The 20,535-nt window shown below is 40.5% G+C and overlaps 1 protein-coding gene and 1 long non-coding RNA gene across 11 annotated transcripts in view; one reads left to right on the top strand and one right to left on the bottom strand.

The window, feature by feature from the left end:
• Positions 1–1,093: 1,093 nt before the first annotated feature.
• Positions 1,094–10,651, top strand: LOC103910447 (uncharacterized). 3 transcript variants are annotated; one of them, XR_012402062.1, is made up of 8 exons: positions 1,094–1,254; positions 1,655–1,701; positions 1,867–3,911; positions 4,036–4,131; positions 5,611–5,883; positions 6,096–6,179; positions 10,155–10,224; positions 10,314–10,651. It is a non-coding gene; the product is annotated as an uncharacterized lncRNA (long non-coding RNA). The 3 variants fall into 3 exon arrangements; XR_012402063.1 differs by lacking the exons at positions 1,094–1,254; positions 1,655–1,701; positions 1,867–3,911; positions 4,036–4,131 and having other exon boundaries at positions 4,350–5,883; positions 10,162–10,224; XR_012402061.1 differs by lacking the exons at positions 1,094–1,254; positions 1,655–1,701; positions 1,867–3,911; ... (1 more) ...; positions 5,611–5,883; positions 6,096–6,179 and having other exon boundaries at positions 9,705–10,224.
• Positions 10,652–11,691: 1,040 nt separating this feature from the next.
• apaf1 (apoptotic peptidase activating factor 1) overlaps positions 11,692–20,535 on the bottom strand; it is a 93,880-nt gene continuing 85,036 nt past the window's right edge. For 7 of the 8 annotated variants that reach the window (XM_068219732.2, XM_068219731.1, XM_005164770.5 and 4 more), the window contains one exon: positions 11,692–12,536. In XM_068219732.2, coding sequence (XP_068075833.1) covers positions 12,378–12,536 — 159 coding nt within the window. In that variant the 3' untranslated portion in view covers positions 11,692–12,377. 8 annotated transcript variants of the gene reach the window in all.

The following is a 20,535-nucleotide window of genomic DNA, read 5'->3' as shown; positions in this document are numbered from 1 at the left end:
TAAACAGAATTGGCGGAAAAAAAATAAAGAGGATATGTATGTATGTATGTATGTGTATATATATATATATATATATATATATATATATATATATATATATATATATATATATATATATATATATATATATATATATATACAATAATCAAACCCTTGGGAGCAACTGTGGCTGGAACCAAAGTTCACAGGAGTGTGTTCTATGAAATCCTCTGAAGCTGTGGACATCAACCCTCTGATTGCTTGCGGCCAAACCGTGTCATAGCTCGTTAATAAAAAGTTGATTTGAAGACTTGATTTTAACTTTCCCCGATGCCCACACTGGCAAAGACGCCCTGTGCCGCTTATTGCTGCCGGCTCCCATTGAAAAAGAATGACTTCCGTTTACTTTGACACTCGCTGCTTTCAGTGTGAATGTAGATATTCAATCGTTAATAAAAAGTTGATTTGAAGACTTGATTTTAACTTTCCCCGATGCCCACACTGGCAAAGACGCCCTGTGCCGCTTATTGCTGCCGGCTCCCATTGAAAAAGAATGACTTCCGTTTACTTTGACACTCGCTGCTTTCAGTGTGAATGTAGATATTCAATCAGGTTTAAGTCTGGGCTTTGGGGTGGCCATTTCATGGATGTTTTTCACGAGGTGGTGATGACGCATTGAACAATCGTCAGCATCTTAAATCCTTAAAAGTTTCAAATAAAGAGATATTTTTTAAGAACCGTAGTACATTTATAAAGTTCTACTTTTTATTATATCACATTTTCATGAAATTGTAAAAAAAATAGTTAATGCTTCTGTGAGGTCTTTCTAATGCAGCGTCTATGGGCGAGACAGTAAAATTGACATTATGCTCTCTTTCAGCAGCCATTCTCAGTCTTACACTGGAAGTGTCACACTTTTTTTTGTGTTGTGGTGTTTTTTTTATGATGTAAGTAGATAGGAATACAAAAAAAGCATTTGTCAAATTCACATTCACTGCTCTCTAAGTTTAATCAGCTATGACGACTTGCGCTGCTGTGAAATGTGGTAATGTGAAAAAGGTCCATCTTCGAGGAACTGCTGTGTCTGTTGTTCTGTGACGATGTTTCCCTTCAGGCCCAAGTAAATCCAAGTGTCATATGTCTTTCATGGAGGATCAACATTTTTGAGGAGCCTTGAACGACTGACATTAAAAAAGAAGATTTCTTCTGCTGTGGCCAAAACATTCATCCCTATGGTGTTGATGTGGTTTCCCACACAGTTGAAAATCTGGCAAAGTCAGTGAAAACTGTCAAGTTTAGCTGCCTGTTTCATCTGTGCTCTTTTAGATCTACCTCATAAGTTGTTGGTCACTTTATTTGGAGGTACCATTCTTGCTATTAACAAAGCCTAAACTATGACTTTTGTCTCAATAAAGTCCTAATTTGCTGCATTTGAATATTTGTTAGGTAGTTGGCTGGTGTACGCATTGAGTGAATTGGGGGATGTAGAATAAGATCATGCATAAAGTGCACTTTACAAGTAAATAACCAGCCAATATCCTAATATAAGGCAGATATGAATCCAGTTGTCAATAGCAAGAATTGATACTTGAACTAAAGTGTAACCAAGTGTTTTCTGATGTTCTTTGCATTATATTTAAGTTGTGATATATGACTCGAAAACTTGTTCTGTTAGGACAACTTCAAATAGCACTAAGAAGGCATCTGGACATTTGGGAAACAGTAAGTTACGCAATTTTGATCTCCTCTGTATATGTAATGATTGTTTGTATTGTGTGCCTACTTATTAGCGGCCTCCGGGAAGCTGGTATGAATTACAATTGGGTAAAGACAAAGATTGTGTTAAAGATGTGTTGCGATAAGGATGTGAGTGTGTGTGTGTTTCAGGATAATCTCTCCCTCAGGCGGGGTGACATACGGTTCACTTCTCGTGCACTCAGTTTCCATGGAGCTGGTACAGTATCTTTCTCTCCATGTAGCCTCTTCAACACCACTCGGATATGTTGCAGTTCCAGGTTGGGAAAAGACAATCAGTATGAAGACACAGATGCTTTGTGATCTGTTATTGTTGTTAAAACAGGAATGTTGTGACCCAAATGGAAGAGGCAGAAGAGTAGAATTAATGGTTATGTTGAAGCATGATTTTGATTTTATAGTTGTTATAAAGTGTAAATTATACAGGAAAGTCAAACAAGGGAAGAGTTTGTGTGAGAAATACATTAAGTGTACATTTATAGGCATTTTATTTTACACGGCAGAGTGTAAAACATCAAATGTCCTTTCACGTCAGGTAAATGATCTGCCTGCATCTGTGAGGTGAGACTCCCGCAATGACAGATATCCTTGACTTTCCAATTGATCATGTAGTTGTCACGGCAAAGACAAAAAGCGAGACAGCGAGATAATGAGAAAACTGTAGTCGTACGTCCCAGATGGCGCGTATCCCGAAGCCTTTGACTAAACGAAGCATCAGGGGATAAGCATTTATGTAATTATCTTACAGATCAATTAATTAACACTTACAGAATGTGCCAGATAGAATTGAGCAGCGATATCAAAATAAAGGATCATTGAGCCAGTTCAGTCTTGTTGAAGAAGAAAGATAAGCAAGTTGAGAATGTGGCAGAATCGGGCCAGGGCTTTAGGAAGACCCAAAATCAAAGTGTGTGGAACGAAAACAGCGTTCGTCTCGGGTTCATCAGCTCCAAAGGAAAGAAGAAAGCGAGCCTACCTAACAATATAAGCAAATATTGAGGATTGGGATCAGTTTAGATCAGGGGTCACCAATCCTGGTCCTGGAGGGCCGGTGTCCCTGCAGGGTTTAGCTCCATCTTGACTCGACACACCTGCCTGGATGTTTGAAGTATACCTTGTAAGACCTTGATTAGCTTGTTCAGGTGTGTTTGATTAGGGTTGGAGATAAAATCTGCCGGACACCGACCCTACAGGAACAAGGTTGGTGACCACTGGTTTAGATGAAAGCACTATTGACAGTCATCTTTCTGCATCCCCAAAACAACCCTTGTTTTCAAGTATAATTTGTGTTCTTCTGGCTGTTTGGGTGTGCTTTATTTATTCTGTCTTGAGGGTCAGAATAAGATTGTTACGTTCTTTCCTGAGATCAATGATTGCTGGATTTAACGAGAGGATAGCATAGCATTTAGCTAAAATAAATTATGGGGCAATTTGTGCAACCATTTAAACTTGCAGATTGTTAAAAGTATGTGGTGTATGGCTAATAATACTTAAGTGTAGCGAAGCAAGCATTTCTGCGTTGTATAAAAGGGCCTAGAAGTAAAGTAGAATCATTAAAGATGGAATGGAAAATGTTGGTTCCTTCTTGAATAACGGATGTTTTTTGGATGCATGATTTCTGTGAAGTCTGTTTACCATTTGTTTTGTGGGACAGCTTTATTCAAACCTCCAAAGCGAACGTGAGTAGATGTTTTGATTATTTTCTATTAATGGGTGTGTTAATTTTGACATGTCAGCAGTGTAGAAATTGTCATTGAGGTTTTCCTGTGCAAATAAGTTGACCAGAATAAGCAATATAACATGTGACCCTGGATGTGAAAAGCAGTCATACATAGAGGTTTCATTTTGTTAAAATCAAGAAATACGCACTCCATTGACATCTGTAATCTGACGGCTGGAAAAAAAAAGGCTTTAAAGTTGTGCAGATGAAGTTGTTGGCAATGCTTATTACTCAGCGAATTGTTTTGTTTGTTTATTCGCTGTAGGAGACGTGCGTCAAATGTCTTGACTGAACGTGATGTAGTGGCCAAAATACCAATGCAAGGAAAAGTGGTCCACACGAGAAGAAATAGGCATTAATCGGTTGCAAATGATTTGCTGTTTTGTAGTGTGATTTCCTTGATGACTTGATGGTGCAGGTGCTGCATAAAGAAGCGAAGTGTGCAAAAGTAAAGACGGTAAATGTAATACGGGAAGGAATGACATGTACACATCTAATGACAAACATGTGAGGCGTGTGCCATTTGAATGCTTTATCTGAACACAATGTGTTTTACGCTATTACTCTGTTGAGGTGTGAAGATGCTCCAGATGAAGCCTGACATTTGGCCGGATCTGTAATTGAGTAGCGCTGAAGCTGGCAATGAAGCGACCGGCCTTTATCACAATCTTGAACAGGTATGTCAAACTGCAGTATTGAGCTGTGACCAAGGTTAGAGCCAACTAATGTTAAATACAGACTGCTGACTCCATAGTAACCCTTTAAGTTGCAGTGTAAGGGGGAAACATGAGATATTTCTTTGGTTAATTTGGATGAAATCAGAGCTCTCTCAGTCTCCAGAGACAGCAATGTTTCCAGATTTATTCAAAGTTGAGGCAAAAATACTGTCACAACAGACTATACGTAGTGGTTCAATCAGAATATAATGAAGGTACAAGGATCGATTAGTGGCGCCGTGTAAGAAAAAGAAGAACTTTATTGAACAGTTTTCCGTGAAATAGAGGTACGCGAGCTGTCACTAGGTACACTTTTTCAAAAGGTACACATTCGTACTCAAAGGGTCCATATTAGTACTTGAAAAGTATATAGTAGTAGGCAAAATTGTAAGAGGAACACGTTTGTAGTTTTTGGTAGTAATATGGACCCTTGTGGGATTAATAGGGACCCTTTAGGCACAAGTTTGTACCATTTAAAAAGGTAGCACCCCAGCGCCAGCACACTTTCCTCTCAGACTGCAGTGTACGTTGTGTTTGGTCACACGGCTGATGCATTGTCTTGGTTACGTCTTGTTTCAAATAGAAGAAGTTATTTATAGATTTTTTTTTTTTTTCATGTGGAGAAAAATATTGTCGCATGTTAATATTGTGATGAACGCAATTTTGGCATACGGACTGTTGTGATCTTTTTCTTGACATGAAATAAAGCGGGGTCCTTGCTGTTTATGGAGGGTGAGAGAGCTCTTACAGAGTTTGCGCGTGCTAAATTGTGTTGTGCGGCACTGGGAAAAGGGGCAGGATTACACAATATGAAGATAAGCATTTGCGTGGGGAGAAAAGTGCAGTGTGATCGCAGCTTTAGAAATGATAAAGATGGTTTAATTTGGGGTGAATGACCTCTTTAAACCGAGTTCCTGACTCCACAGTTAGCAAACGTGAATAGTTTTTGAAATGTCTTATAATAATAATAATAATAATAATAAGATTAACAAAAAACTTAACCAGGCAGTTCCGATGCCTGTCAAAGGCTTTAATAATGATCTAGTGTATAACGCCAGCAGAAATGTTGTAATTGAGCAACTAACCATGATGCAAAGAGTATCTAAGAAGGAGTAAATATAAAATGTTGATGTTTGAGGAAGGCTGTGATTAGTCTTTTCTCCAGGGACATTGTTGATGGAAGCGAACAGGTGAAAATGGAAGCTAAATAAAGACAGAACGGTGGTAATAGTCAGTCCAATGGTGTAATAGTCAGTCCAGCACGGTGAATTATTTTCACGTCCATATCCTCTGAAAGGCCGTCAGTGTCTGTGAGGAGCGGAAATTGTTGGCATAATTGTTGTTGTGTATTTGAAGCTATTCCCTGTACTCTGTTATTACCTTTGAAAAGAGAGACATTGGCCGAACATGGGGATGCAGTAACAAGTGTTGTTTTTGCAGGGTCAAACTAACGGCGTACCCGGATATCTCTGTCAGAGGTGAGAGGAAAGGGCATTTTGGGAGGAAGCCCAGCATCCTAAACCGGGCTGCCATGGCAACACTGGCCATGAGCCCATTCGGAAGTTGACCTTCTCTGCAGTCGGTGACGGGAGGAATTACACCTGCCGAAAAGGCGCGTTCATCCATCAAGGAAGCCAGATGCGATTGAAGAGGGGTCCGAGCAAAGAAAAGCTGAAGGAGCCTTTGAGCACTTTAGGTTGCAGGAGCATTTAGGTGAGACTCCATTTAAAAGTGAAGTACATGCCTGTAACAGGAGCAGAAAGTAGGTAAATGACATGCAGATTGTCTCTAACAGCATAAAAGGGAGATGAATTTAGGCCACGTCTGCAAGGTTTATCTGTCAGGCCACATTGCACCGGGAGGCACTCGTGGGTCAGTGGTGAAAACTCTTGATTTTCCTGACTCAGCTTGTTTTTGTGTTAAAGGACAAAGACAGCTGAGGGTGGCAGCCCGGAGCGTGGAGAGGCCTTTGATGATGGACTCGCGTGGGCAAGTGCAGAAGAGAGCAGGTGAATGGCGAACGCCTTGTCGCACAGCACGAGACGACGCTGTGGGAATGCAGTGTTAAAAATGGGCTTTCTGATGTCCACCGTCATGTAGAGTCATGATTAAGCCTAAATATGAGTAGATGAGGAGTGACGGTGTTGATGTTATGGGAGTTGTGATGGTGTACTTGTATGTGGGTGCCATCAACACCTGTGCAGTGGTAGAAACGGTGAGGGTGTAAAAAAAGGCCATATTGCAAGTACACGCGGAAATGAGGAAGAGTTGGGCCATTATGGCAATAAGAACATTAAGGCTATAAGGCATTAAGAGCAATAAGAAAAAATAGATTTGTAGATGTACTTTTACTTGCATTTCATTGCAGACAACACAGTGGCGCATCATTTATTGTGTTCATTGTGGTTTTTGTTGTTGTTGTTGTTGTTGTTGTAGTTTTTTGTAAATATGTAGTGCAATTTTGTTTCTGGCAACACATTTGACAAAAAGTTGGAACAGTAAAGCATTTACTATTTTGTAATGTTGCCATTCCTCTTCACAACACTTAAAAGACTTTTAGGGACTGAAGACAGCAAGTGGTGAATAGTTTGAGGTGTAATTTTGACCCATTGTTCCTGCAAACAGGTGTTAAGGTGAGCAGCAGTAAGGGCTGTTGATTGTGACATTTTGCAGTTGAAATTGTGCATTCTCTATTGGAGACGGGTTGGGACTGTGGCAGGCAGGCCAGTCAAGTAGCTGTATCCTGTTCCTTCGCAGGCAGGACTTTGTAAGGTGTGCAGAATGTGGTTTTGCATTGTCTTGTTGAAACATTGATAGGCATCCCTGGAAAAGAAGGCAGCATATTGTGCTCCAAAATGTGTATGTACTTGAATGTACTGCCCCTCAGAATAGGTGTAAAAGTGATTGATCTGTGAGCACAGCGCTTGTTTGTTCTGTGTGATGGTCCATCCCAGATGCTTTAGAGTCCAGAGAAGTGGATGGAGCTTGTTGACAGTGATACGACCGGGCTTCCTACAGTACAGTATTGAGGAGCATTTGTGGATGTAAGTTTGTGTTGTGGTACTTGGCGAATGTTTGTGAAAGTAGTCCTGAGGCCATGTGGTGATGTGGCTTATAGATGAATGAGGATGGTTGATGCAGTGGCACCTGAGGAAGAGATTGTTCTCATGTATTTGTTGGCAAAATGGCGATCCTTGGGCCATCTTTGCTCCTTAAGGGCTAGACCTTCCTTGGATGCTGGTTTTGTAGCAGATCATACTTACAATCTCCTGTTTGAGATCACATCATTATTGAAGCAGCGTGCCTGATTAGTAGGCCTAAATTGCTTTAGGCGCAAGTTTTTTTTTTTTAATTTGTGTCTGAATGACAGAAACAGGATGCGTATTTACAAATGAAATGAAGTTGATTGGACAGAGTCTGTAATGAAATAGAAGTGTGAAATGTTTGTGTTTTCCTAACTGTTTGTGATTTGGGGTTGTGGTATGTGAAGAATTAGTTGGAAATTGTTATGCTGTAATTGGAGTTATTGTAAGATTGATGAATGGAATGGACTCTTGGCAAAGGCCCCCCCTCCCCCCTTTTGAGAAGCTTTAACTATGGTACATGGTGCTCCCCTGTTAGTTTGTGCAGTTCCCAGTGAATAATTTTGTGTCCAGATGACACAGTGAGACAAAAGCGGACACAAAGGCTTGCGTTATGCGTCTGAGAGGAAGTATTGTAAGCATTAATGCGAGTATGAGATGAGTGTGAGGTGTGAGGATTGTTGTAAGTTGAAGAAGCCAGTCCAGGAGAGTTGTTCTAAGCACAATTGTTTATTGAGATGTGTCGACTGTTCTGCAGTCAAATAGCATCTTCACGAAGTCCACATGAATGGTCAAGAGCTTACGAGAGTTTGTTACAGTGACAAAAATATAGGTGAAAGAAGTGTAGTTATAGCAGAGTTGTGTTTGTTTTATTATGTGTGTGTGTGTGTGTGTGTGTGTGTGTGTGTGTGTGTGTTTTAGGAGTGGGCAGAGTTTATAGTTGGAGGCAGCTAAAGAAGTGATATAGTGTAAATGCGGTAGGTACTGCAGGTGAAAGAATGTGTGCGCACACAAGTTTAGCAATAGAAGAGTTTGTTTGGCTTGAATGGATTCCACAAAGGCACAGTGGTTGAGACTCTGTCTGTAGTATTTGTATGGATGTGGGATGTGCCAGTGCTCAGGAAGTGAAAGGTTTCATGTGTGTCACTCCCTGGCTCGTGGAGTTTTGAGTAAAATTATATAATGGAAAAGCAAAGAATAGAAGTGTTTTGACTGTATATTTTTGTATGTATGTATGTATGTATGTATGTATGTATGTTTATATTTATATTTGTATTGATTTGTAAGTAGGGCATCTAAATGGGTTTTTCCACAGCATGAATGAAAAGAAAGGTTGAAGCTGTAGCCAGAGTTGATGCCTAATGATTGTGCTGAAAAATGTTGAATTTGGCCTGTTGTATGAGAGGATAAGAGATGTCGGGGTGTAGTGGAGGCAGTAAAGATGAATGGATTGTTTATGTGGGTGTGAAAGGTTCTGAGGCGTAATTTCGCTGATCTGAGCAGTGTTGTTGAGAGTAGTTGAGTGTAGTTGTTGTGAGTGTGACGTAACGTGACATCATCCAGAAAGTAAAGTTTGGTGGGCTGTCCCGGTCCCAAAACAGAAGAGATGATTTGAAGATGATTTGTCTGCAGATGTTTGTGTTGCAGAAGTGGCAGTGTTGTGTTGTGGTTTGTAAGTGATGAGATGTTTCTCCTCTGTTTAGCGTGAGGAGCAGGATGCTGTCCAAAAGGTTGTGAACATCCCCTGAAGCGACATACACCGCCACACTGAGAAGGATGTGACAGGAGAGAGCAACGGCACACTGACCTGTAGCTTTGGCATCCACTGTGCGCGCATGCTTTTGTCAGTCTCTCTCTTTCTGTTACACACTCACTCGCTGTATCTTGGCATGAAAGCATTTCCTGTCAGCTGCTCTCACCACTGGGGTGTATTTTATTGCTTGGTGGTGTGGTCAGGTGGAGCAGGGCCAGATTAGTGTGTGAGTTAGAGATGGTGGAAGTGTCTCACACACACACAAGCTGCTTCTCCAGCACCAGTGATAATGTAATGTGTAAATGTATTGATTTTCCAAGTGGACATGATGCGATTGCACAGATTTGTCAGTTGGATATCCATTTTGGCATGACATTAAGTACAGTATTGCCAAAGCATTTCAAATATGAAATATATGAAAACCCTAGAAAAATGAATAGTAATACAGATAAGATATAATGACACACAAAAAAACAAAACATTTGATAAATATAATAATAATAATAATAATAATAATAATAATAGTAAAGTGTAAATAATTGAAATAAGATACACAAATTAACATTAACCATTTCTCTCTCTCTCTCTCTCTCTCTCTCTCTCTCTCTCTCTATATATATATATATATATATATATATATATATATATATATATATATATATATATATATATATACATACACACATATACATATATACATACATACATACATACATACATACATACAATGAAATAAAGAAATGTGAAGGGGGGTTGATGTGGTGAGTCAGTACATTGTGAAAGAGAAAAGTAGTAGGTTGAAATCATCACGTGCAAAAGGGCTCCAAAACATGGCATCAAAGGCGAGCTTGAGTGGTGTCAGCAAATGAGCGAAGATGATGTAACAATGGCTTGTCTGCAATGACTTGAGTAGGGCCTTATGTGTGTGTCAGGGCAGAACTCCTTCAATGTTTTTCCAGAGCAGTGTTGCTGCTGCTGCTGTGTAGATGATGTACTTGTGATATGAATTGAGACAGTGGATGTGGCAGGGGTGTATGGTGAAATGCAGGCATTTGGTTTATGTAGCATGAATCATGGTTCAGATGTAACCCATGTAAACCGGAAGCAGTGAAGGCTTATTGGAAAGTGTTTAATGGCTGTTTGGTTAGTCTACAGGTGGCATGAAGGCAGCAACCCTGAAGCAGGATGGTGCAGCAGTGCTGTTGTGAGGGACAGTAGGTATGTCTTGAATGCATTTATTTGTATGCTTCTGTCATAATCAGTCAGTGTATGAACATGTAGTGATCGCAATTTGCTTTGAATTTCAGCTTGGTGCAGTCAAGCAGCTGTCAGGCCATCCAAGGTGGACATCTGAAGAGGTCATGTGGCATCAATGTGAGCAAAGCTTGTAAGTGCTAGTAGTGTATGTGTCCATATGTAGTATGATGGCATTGAACTAATCAGTTCAAGCGTTTGATGTAAGATGAGCCGTTTTATTTGAGGCATCATCATAGTTTCTTTATGTCTGAAAGCTTGTAATAGGCGTTGAGGGTATGGGTGAGTCAGTTAATAGAAATGATGTGATGCTCAAGTATAAGCAGATGTTAGTGTTGTTCATTGACTGTGTTGTGAGACCATGTTGTGAAATAAAGACAAGTACAAAGCATGTCCTGTTTGCTTTTATTGAGGTTGAAAAAGTTAAATGAAAGAGTGACCGCAACTGTATTTTTGCTAAGTATTTATACTTAGTGCGAATTTTCCCCCTCTCTTCCTTGTTTAATAAATATATATATATAAGTCGTTACTCGCTTCCACACCAAAAAAAAAGGCTAACCACTGTTCTTGCTTGAAAAGCAGTCATTAGGCCTTCTTTTTGGATACTGGACGCAAGTAACGACTCTATTCTAAGCCTGCTCTGACCAAACATCTACGCTTGCTAACCTTCCTGCCCTACACAACAGTGCATTACAAATGGCACAAAATGCTCACCCGTCACTTCCACAGCAGCATCTATGGAAGCTCAGGGTTAACCATTTGCAAAAACACAACTGCAACTGCTTAGCCACAAGTCCTGCCCAACAACTATCACAATCTTGACCTGCTCTCTTCATCTAGCATGCCACTATACTGCACTCAACATCACCTTCACACTGCACAAAGCATCTAACACTCATTCACAGATCCTTTCCACTAAGTGCCTGCATGTACCTCAAACACTGCACCACACATGGAGAAAGCACCATTCAGCCTACTTCAATCCTCTACAAGTCCTTCAGTCACAAAAACACCTGCTAAATCCACACAACTACACCAGCTATCAAACTCCAACTCCTGTCCCACAACTACACTCTGCAAAATACAGTACAGCTTCTGACCTGCACGCACAAACACTGCAACAGCACCACTTCCTCTCCTCAGCACCACACCAGCTCACCCTGCTCTGCTTGACAACCACATCTACACACAGTACAGCATCTCTTCTCCTCTGCCAACTACCCAGTCACTAAAGCTCAGAGCGCGACACTGCTGCCTCAGCACTGCCCCGCATCACTCTAGCCCAAAAGTGCACGCGCGCGCACCCAATACACAGCAAAATCACATTTCAGCGCTACTTACCTTGGTCATCAGGTGATCCTACTCCATGCGCTTTTCCTTTAAACGCAAACATTCAAACACATTTTAGGAAAAAGATTGACACTACAACTCTTTAAATACACGTCTTGTATTTAGCAAATATCACATGAGCGCACGTGCACACACAGGTGCTACAGCAATGACAGATCAAGCTCCACAAATGCAGAGGTGTACCTGCATGGACTTTCACGTACACTTTTTTTTTTTTTTTCAATCATCATCATTTCACATTTACAGTCACAAGTCATGACACATTTCACCAATGCAGTGTTGATCATTTTCTTTACATTTCATACAAACAAACTCATGTACACGCACACACACACTTCCTCATGGAATCAGGCATCACAAACATACTTTAAAAGCACCCATCACAAATCAACTCATTGACAGGGCTCTGCGGTTACATGCACATTAAAGCTTTTCTTCAAAAGTACTGGCCCACAGCAAACACCACCGTGTGCGCTCAAAATCCCTCGGACAATACTTTGTCCTATATGAGGCATGTTGTCTGAGCTGTTAAAGCAAAAGTCTACATATTGGCACCAAACATTTCACCCACATTTAAAAATAAACCAAACATACAATTACACACACACAGACACGCACACAGACACGCACACAAACACACACACAAACACGCACACGCACACGCACACGCACACATCTCACATTTCAGCACAGATTGCTGCCAGCATTGCATTTCCTCATTTGAAGTCACAGTTGCTTGCTCAACAAGCCTTTCACCCCGTCCTGGGTCATGTTCCCTCTCCCTCAAGTCTCTTTAAAATGTAAAGGATGCCGATGCTGTCCACAGTGATGAAGGTGCTGAAGTCAGGAGACACGTGGATCTTCTTCAGATTGCCTCCCATCGTGTAGAAGGTCTGCAGGGCTTCTCCGCTCTCCACGCTCCACCACTGCAATCACACAAACACACCGCTTACATCTACAGCAACAACACCTCATCAAATCTTTACAGACAGACATACATGCACTTCAACAGTACTTTTTCACTCAAAACTCCTCTTTTATACTTGTTGCCCTGAAAAGAGACTTTGTTGCTGATGGCATTATCATTTCACCGATACATTTACAATTAATACACCAAACTAATCAATACGTCAATTACACTACACTATGTCAGTGTCACATTTCTCTCAAGCAGCCCCCAAACACTTCTTCAGCAAAGGACTAAAGCACTGCTCAAGCTTGACGCTGCCTGCATTTCTGTGCCACACTTTTGCCTACTCCAGCCTGCTGACAAAATGAGGCCACCGCACCGCTACCAGCAAACCCCACGCTGACAACCGCAACAGATGCCTCAAACCGCACTGCTTGTTTTACACTCTCTGCGTGCAGATGCGCAAACACAACCACCACCCCCACCCCCCCCCAACAGCCTCGTTAATCACACGGCTCTTCTTACACTTCATTTATTCCTCTCGTTTGCATTTAACAGCCTTTCTCCACAACTCCGGCTGAAAGCCCACCACCAATATAGTCAACAGCCATAGAGGGACGCTGCAGCATGAGCAGGTACTGCAGACCGCTTCACTCTCACTTTACTCCAATCTTTTGCCATCCATCACTGATGATTTGCACTTTCAACAAAACAAACTAAAACACTGAAAACGGCTGTCGTCTCATACGGCCCACCACAGACTCAATCATGCGTCACACAAAGCACACTTCTCAAAACCCCAGTCCTTCATTCATACCCACACACATGCCGCTGCGCTCATTCGCCTATTTTCCACAACATCACGGCCTGCCATGCGGGACTCTTCAAAACGCTACAGCTCTAATCGACTGGCTGTCTGCAGCCATCTCCTGTCCTCTGCATGGCCATTTTCAATGTTAAGCACAATCCTTACACATCTTATCACCATCCCATGCCAAACTTAACATGCATGCAAATATTGCATGATCGAAATAATTCCTATTCAAATAAAACCCATTACACACTCAAATACAATCAATACCGCTACATCAAATCAAACCATTTACATTTCACCAGTCATTCACAACTTCACATTCTTCCTGGCTCATCTACATTTGCTCCAATGCTATTCAACCTTCCACATTGCAGCAAAATATATTTCATGCTAAGAGCAGCCAGCCACTTATTACACTTTATCCATTGTTCACCGTTTACAAATGACTCAACCTGTAAAGTCCAATTCCACATCTACAATAGACCGTTCCATCAAGCCTGCTCATTTGCGACGCGTCTGCCATTTCTTTTCTGCTTTATTCCCCGTCTTGTCTTATTGATGAAGTTGCCCCATTCTCTTCTGCCCGTACTCTACTTTCATCATTTACACACGTCCTAACATCATCCAAAACAGCGTCACAACATCTCCGCTACACTTTACCATTAATACCTGCTTCAATTATTCACCACATCAGAGCTTAACTCCTGCTCTTACTTTACACCTCTATCTTACACCACACTACCTCATTTGGCTGCTACACACAGTCTACTCTCCTACAAGAAACACAAGCAAAGCACTATTTCAGGATTGACACCACTCAACCAAATCATCTCCAGAGTCCTGCCATTTCCATACAAACACATGTCAGCAGTCACCCACCGACCCCCACCACCCCACAAGTCATGACTGACAGGCCTACAGGCGTGAAGGAAGTGCCTGCAGTCAACCTCTTGCTACTGCTTCACCCAAGTAACATCCCTCATGTATTCTGGGTTACACATCACCAACACAGTGCAGGGCCTTCAACAATACCACTATAGTTGGACAAAAGGACACGCTTCTTTTGCCTACTGCAAAAATCCCTTTTCTTCCTTACTAACTTGTTCTTTTTTCCACTCCAAATATCTACAATTTCTTACATCAAGCATTTTCACTTTTTTGTTAGGATAACAATTACTTGTTTTAGGGAAACCTCACTTAATATTGCCTTATTATTTCTTAAAACAACACAACAATTTTTCCTCATCTACAAAATGCTTCTTGATTGAACAACTCTCACATTTACACTACAAACAACACAAAAACAACTCAAGTCATTTCAAAAGAAAAACAAACATTCATTCATTAATATACCACATTATTGCAACCCAGGGGGAACACTTGGACTGTCCAAGGCTTTGCGCTCACATTTACAAATATACAACAACCCCAAAGTCTAGCAGCATTTCACTCCCTCTTCACTTCACTGCAGCTGGAATTTCCCATTCAACAACTTGGACACTTCAGCTACTTTTCCAACATACTAAGGACAAACATCACATTGCTTGCCACAAAATCCACATTTTCATTTTATCACTTATCAAAAATCAGCATAGACCTAAATCTACCCCCACCCTCTAGAAAACGCACACATCATTCACCGCTCGCTTCTTCAATTGACATACTGTTTCCACTGGTACAGCAGACATGCCTCCTCCTCCACCTCATTTTCATATTTCAGAAAAACACTTCAATAAATGCCTTCGCTCATTACAAACTAATGTACTACTCCAAACTATTTGCATTACTGCACACCAGCCTGTATGCCAGTGCGTGGCCCAGCATCTATTTTAGACACTCAAAGTCAAAAATAAAATAGCCTGACATTTCCCTTTTTGTCACGCTTCTCTGGCCTTCACTAAAAAGCACTTGTGCAAGCCCCGTTATATAACACCACCTTATAGCTACCCACAATGCAGCCAGGGACAAAACCGGGAGACGGAAACCCACCTCACACCTCACATTCAATTATTCATCCCACACCCGAAGGCTCAAACATTCATGCAGATACAATCCCTTTTCTTTCACTCCTAATGTTTCTCTTTTCTACGGTTTGTCCTCATACTACCTCATTCTTTCATTGTGTATGAAGGAATCCTCCACTGCTGCGACTTGTGCCGTACACCATGCTGTCATTCCTCCACAGCATCTCTCCTGCGTCAACACACTTGGACAGCTCATCTGCCACCAGTCAAGACCAAGTCCTGCCACTGTAGTCTGCCTGCCCTGAGCTAAATGCATGTATCGATTGCAACCACAAAAAAAACAAAAAAAAAAAAAAAACCCATTTCACTCAATTTCCAACACAAAAAAGAAGATCATATTCTACTAGCACACAGGCAATTCTTGCTAACTGTTCATCTGTAACAACCCTCACTCACCCAATCAACTGGCCGCCACAGCCACTTAAACCAGACTCTAATCTAAACTCCTGCCACTATGTATCAGCAAGATCAACATACACTCGTATAGTATTGTGTCTGATGCCAGCTCAGACTCTAACTTACAAGTTTGGGAACCCCACATCTAACAACACTTTCATCTTATAAAATACGAATAACTCTAATCAACATTTTATCAGCTGTTTATAGCAGTTCAACATTTAGGCTACAGTAACTTCTATTGCAGCCGAGTTCATTTACTTCAAAACTCTTGCCAAGTAATACTATGCAATACTTTATGCTCCGTAAGTAAATAGCCACTTACAATTATTACATTTTTATTTGGCTAAAATCATTGGTCCACAACTTGCGCATCACTCATTCAGCAAGTGCTTTCCAACCACTTACAAAGACAAACTTTATGAGCTGCTGTGAGCAACTGCGTTATATAGTGCAATGCCACTCAAGGTTCATTTCTCCACGGCCGCTGTCTGGAAAAAGCCATTTCTCCCAAAGTCAAACGTTTACCCTCTAGACAAAACCTCAAACGTGCCACTATTTATCAAGCGCACTACAAACATGAGGGGGGGAAGAGGTGCAAGATCACAGACTCGTACTCAAGGAACGGTTTGTCCAACAAATCTGGAGTTCTTCCTCAAACAAACCTACTCTACACATTCAAATGGCTTCAATCAACTGTACGAACCACAATTACGCTAAGCAATACAAATCAATTCAAAGTGCTGCGTTTTACCAATTAATGTTTGCCATTCCCATCACTGCAATACACGTGCTGAAGAGAAATAAAGCAAGCAGATCGGTGACAGGTCTTGCTATCCGTGTCAAGCTTCTCTACTGTACAAGTGCTTATTCTGCCGCTGGCAAACACAGACTCCATTCTCTCTGACATTTCTCTGACTAAATGGGATAAGTGTAAAAGCCTTAACGCGAATATGCTCGTTTACCTGCTAACTTTCATTTGCTTAAACCTAGCAAACACATGGTCATTTCGTTTAATTGTCTATCGGAATGCTTCCACAAATTGTGATCCTTTGCTTTTAAAAGACTCAACTATAGTCTGAAAAACCTCCATTTGTATGACTTTGGCTAAAAATGCTTGAAAAGACAATTGGAAGGCATTTACACCCAACTTACAATTACCAAAGTAAGCATCTTGATAGGCAAGCCACAAAGCCTTTCACACTTGTACGTCAACAGAAGCAGACATTTTTACAAATGTCAACATTCTACTATGTTTTCTACGTGTATGTGCTCATGCTGTTTGTTAAAGAAAAGGCTTCATACCTAGGTCACGCTCCTCTCTTCGCTGGGTCGCCTTAGGCCTCACCCAAGCTTGAGCATTCTCATTTTTCACAAACTTTCAGCAAGCCAACTCTCTATACTACACAATTTCAACAAAACTTCACTGGAACGCTGATCAACCAATCACAATGTGGAAGAACCAGCAACGACTCAAAACTCCAGGTCAGCGCACACTAAGCCACAACTAAGAAACTAATGCAAGTGTCATTTGACATATCGGATGCGCTACTTTACAACTTCCTTAGTTAAAACAAGGCAATTCACTTTTCTTTCACTTGTTTGTCTCTTTGTATCTCTCTCATGAATACATGCGTGTTTGGAGATGGATGCGTTGTCTACACCTTTTCATTACCATTATTAAACGTTTCAGCCTGCGCAGATTGCTCCTTTTTACACACAGAACTACTTAAGCTAAAAAGATAACAGCTTGTACTAATGCGTTAATGTAGTAACATTAATTATTCTTTCAGACATTACTTCATCTTTCTATTAATACACAAATTAAAATCACATTAAATTTAACAACTCCTCTTAGTTCAGCTACCATTAACAATGCTCAACACAAATATTCACAATAAAATTATCATTTCATTATAAATATTCGTACATTTTACAATCTTCATTCGCAACACACTTCTACACAGTACTTCCATGAAAGCATTAAGAAACGTTTCTTCCTTCAAGACACAGTATGCATCTTCAAGCTGTAATAAAACTAGCTACACGGTACTTTTAAGCTAACAGACTAGCATGCACCATTGTGTTTCAGGAAATAACAGCATTGTTTGGCAAATACATTCATTAACTACTAATAAAAGCAAATCCACTTTCAGTCACTGCCAACTTGGTGCACACTATTGAGTCGTTCACTGATCTTCAACTTTACTCCATTAAAATGTACAACAGCATTTCACCAATCTCAATTTCCCTAATAACCACTAATCTCAAATTTTAATCATTCAAATCCATCTGCATTCATTTTAAACCATCCAATCCAGTAGTCTTTGCATATTTTGCCATATACTGTGTAGCTACAAAACTATTGCTTCCTAACCTCCATTTTCACACTCACACCAACAAATGACAGGTGTACAAATGACAGTGGACAAAAACAACGCCATCTCCCTTCCTCGGTTACACATCCAAACCCAACAGCCCCAAGTGCCGCTACTAAACAAAAAATAAAAATAAAAATAATCACACAGCTTTTCCCCCTCACTACTGTTCAACAGCACAAACAAACCATCTGTAATTTGCAGGTGAATGTTGTTGTGAGACACAGAGCAATAAATCGCTGCGATAAGCATAGTGTCTGCTAGAGGTGAAGGTCTGGACGCCCTGGAGCTCAAGTGTGTGAATTACTAGCAGTCTCCAAACAGCAGTCAAATCCTCCAGAGGACAAACAACACCATACACGCGTGTGAGAGAGAAAGAGTCGGCCAGTGTGATTTAACGTGTTCCAGCCTCTTCCTCAGTAAAGGTGTAATATCCTGGCTGACCTCCTCATCCGTTTCTCCTCCAGAAAATAATTCTGTCTTATGAGGAGGAACGCTGTCACTTACACGCACGGTTATAATAACCATTTCTCTTTTATGACTGAAGGCTAAACGCAAACAGGCCTCTGTAAATAACTCAAACACACAAATCAATTCTTGAAAATAAGGGCCAAAATGACTTAGTCTAACTCAAGCATGCTTTAAAGAACCATGCTAAACTTCACCTTTTTCTATTTAGCTGATGGACGGTACATAGATGAAGGCAGACCGCTGCTGACTACACGCTACAAAAAGACAACTGACGGAAAACACGGGCAAGAAAATAAAACAAGACAGATGCCTCGCTCCAGCATAAAAACGATTTGCACTGCACAATTGAAGCATGCTGACTCACCGTGGACCGTACCGGGAGACAGAAGGACTACATATTACAAACTATGCTTTATTTTAATTAAGAGCGTCTCAATATACTGCTTTAACAGGGAGTGCAATGTTACGCATGTACATCAAACTCTTGTTTACAGAGAAGGAAACTTTAACGCTTCATCTGCACTATTAAGAGAGGAAACTTCTGATTACGTTCATTAAGATTACATGGGATCATTCCAAATTGACACATTATAACAATGCTTGTAACAATGTAGCAATTAATAATTAATTAAAAATAACTATTATTACAACTATCAAGTACACTTTTACAAAAACGGACATTAAAGCAAAGACTATGTATTCTGAAATAGGGACATAGGATTTGTCTGGGGGGCATTTACTACAGTCAGTATGTTTTTATTGTTGGATGAGCCATCACTCTTGCCCATTTCTATCAAAATTGAATAGGTTATCCAAAATATGTAACGCTAATAAAATAATAAAACCATTAGTAAATGACAAATGTTCAAAGACACATTGACTCCTAAATATCCATTTCACATTCATCAAATGGCCGAGTTCTTTAGGATGACTTTTTGTTTTTTTGAGTTAAACATTCATTCGTTAAGAAAGCACTCTGCTCAGAGGAGGAGCTGAAACTCAATCCACAATTAGAGGACAGTTTAGGGAGACTATTGACTTTTATTTATACTACTGCTACTATCTTGGCCTTCTCTACACCAGATAAGTGCACAATTCAAGTGAAAGCTTGCCCTATCAACACTTTGCCCAAAGTTTCGCATGACTCATCCACTTGTTCCAAACCTGTCTGACTTTTTCCCTTCTGTTGAACACAAAGGATGTGTTACAGAGATTTACTGAACGTACAAAACATATACTAAACAACACACTGACTTCCATGGTCATTTTTAATTGACTGGATGTTAATAGCTATGGTTTTCCATCCAAAGGTACCAATTACATTTGTGCAAAATTGGGATATTGGATGGAAACAGTGCTATATTAACAAATTTTTTTTTATACAACAAGTCAAATACAGTAAATATTTACTTCCTGACAAACAGACAAATTACATTTATTGTGGTAGGAAAAGTCATTGTGGGCCTTGTTCTTATAAAGTAAATTGCTTGCGCCTAAAAAGATAATGCAATGAATGCAGGGTGGCTTTTGAAGGTGCGAGATGCTCTTTGGGGGGGGGGGGGGGGTTGCAGCCACTCAACACAGTTCTGGGAGGTAAAAGAGGCTAACTGCTATATGGCAGACTTTCACTTAGGGACTTTAACTTGGGACTGCATTAACAAACTGAATAAATTGGCCATCATGCCCATTTGGTTATTTATTTTATTATTCTTTTTTTTTTTATCAGAGAAACACTTTAGCCCACTCCATTGTATGCGTATTGAACATTTATGCTAGACAAGGAGCACTGCATTTTGCACATCTTGGCATTTCTGTTAATCATTTTTATGCAATATTCCAAAACGGCCATATAAAATGAACGGAAACGTAGCTAATGGCTGCTTCGTTCCTACGTTCTGCAGAATATCTCTTTTATTCAACTCAAGAAAAAAG

This window comes from Danio rerio, chromosome 4, assembly GCF_049306965.1.
Source record: "Danio rerio strain Tuebingen ecotype United States chromosome 4, GRCz12tu, whole genome shotgun sequence".
Classification (NCBI taxonomy): domain Eukaryota; kingdom Metazoa; phylum Chordata; class Actinopteri; order Cypriniformes; family Danionidae; genus Danio; species Danio rerio.
Note: the sequence above shows the minus strand (reverse complement) of the source record. Positions and strands in the feature narration are given on the sequence as shown.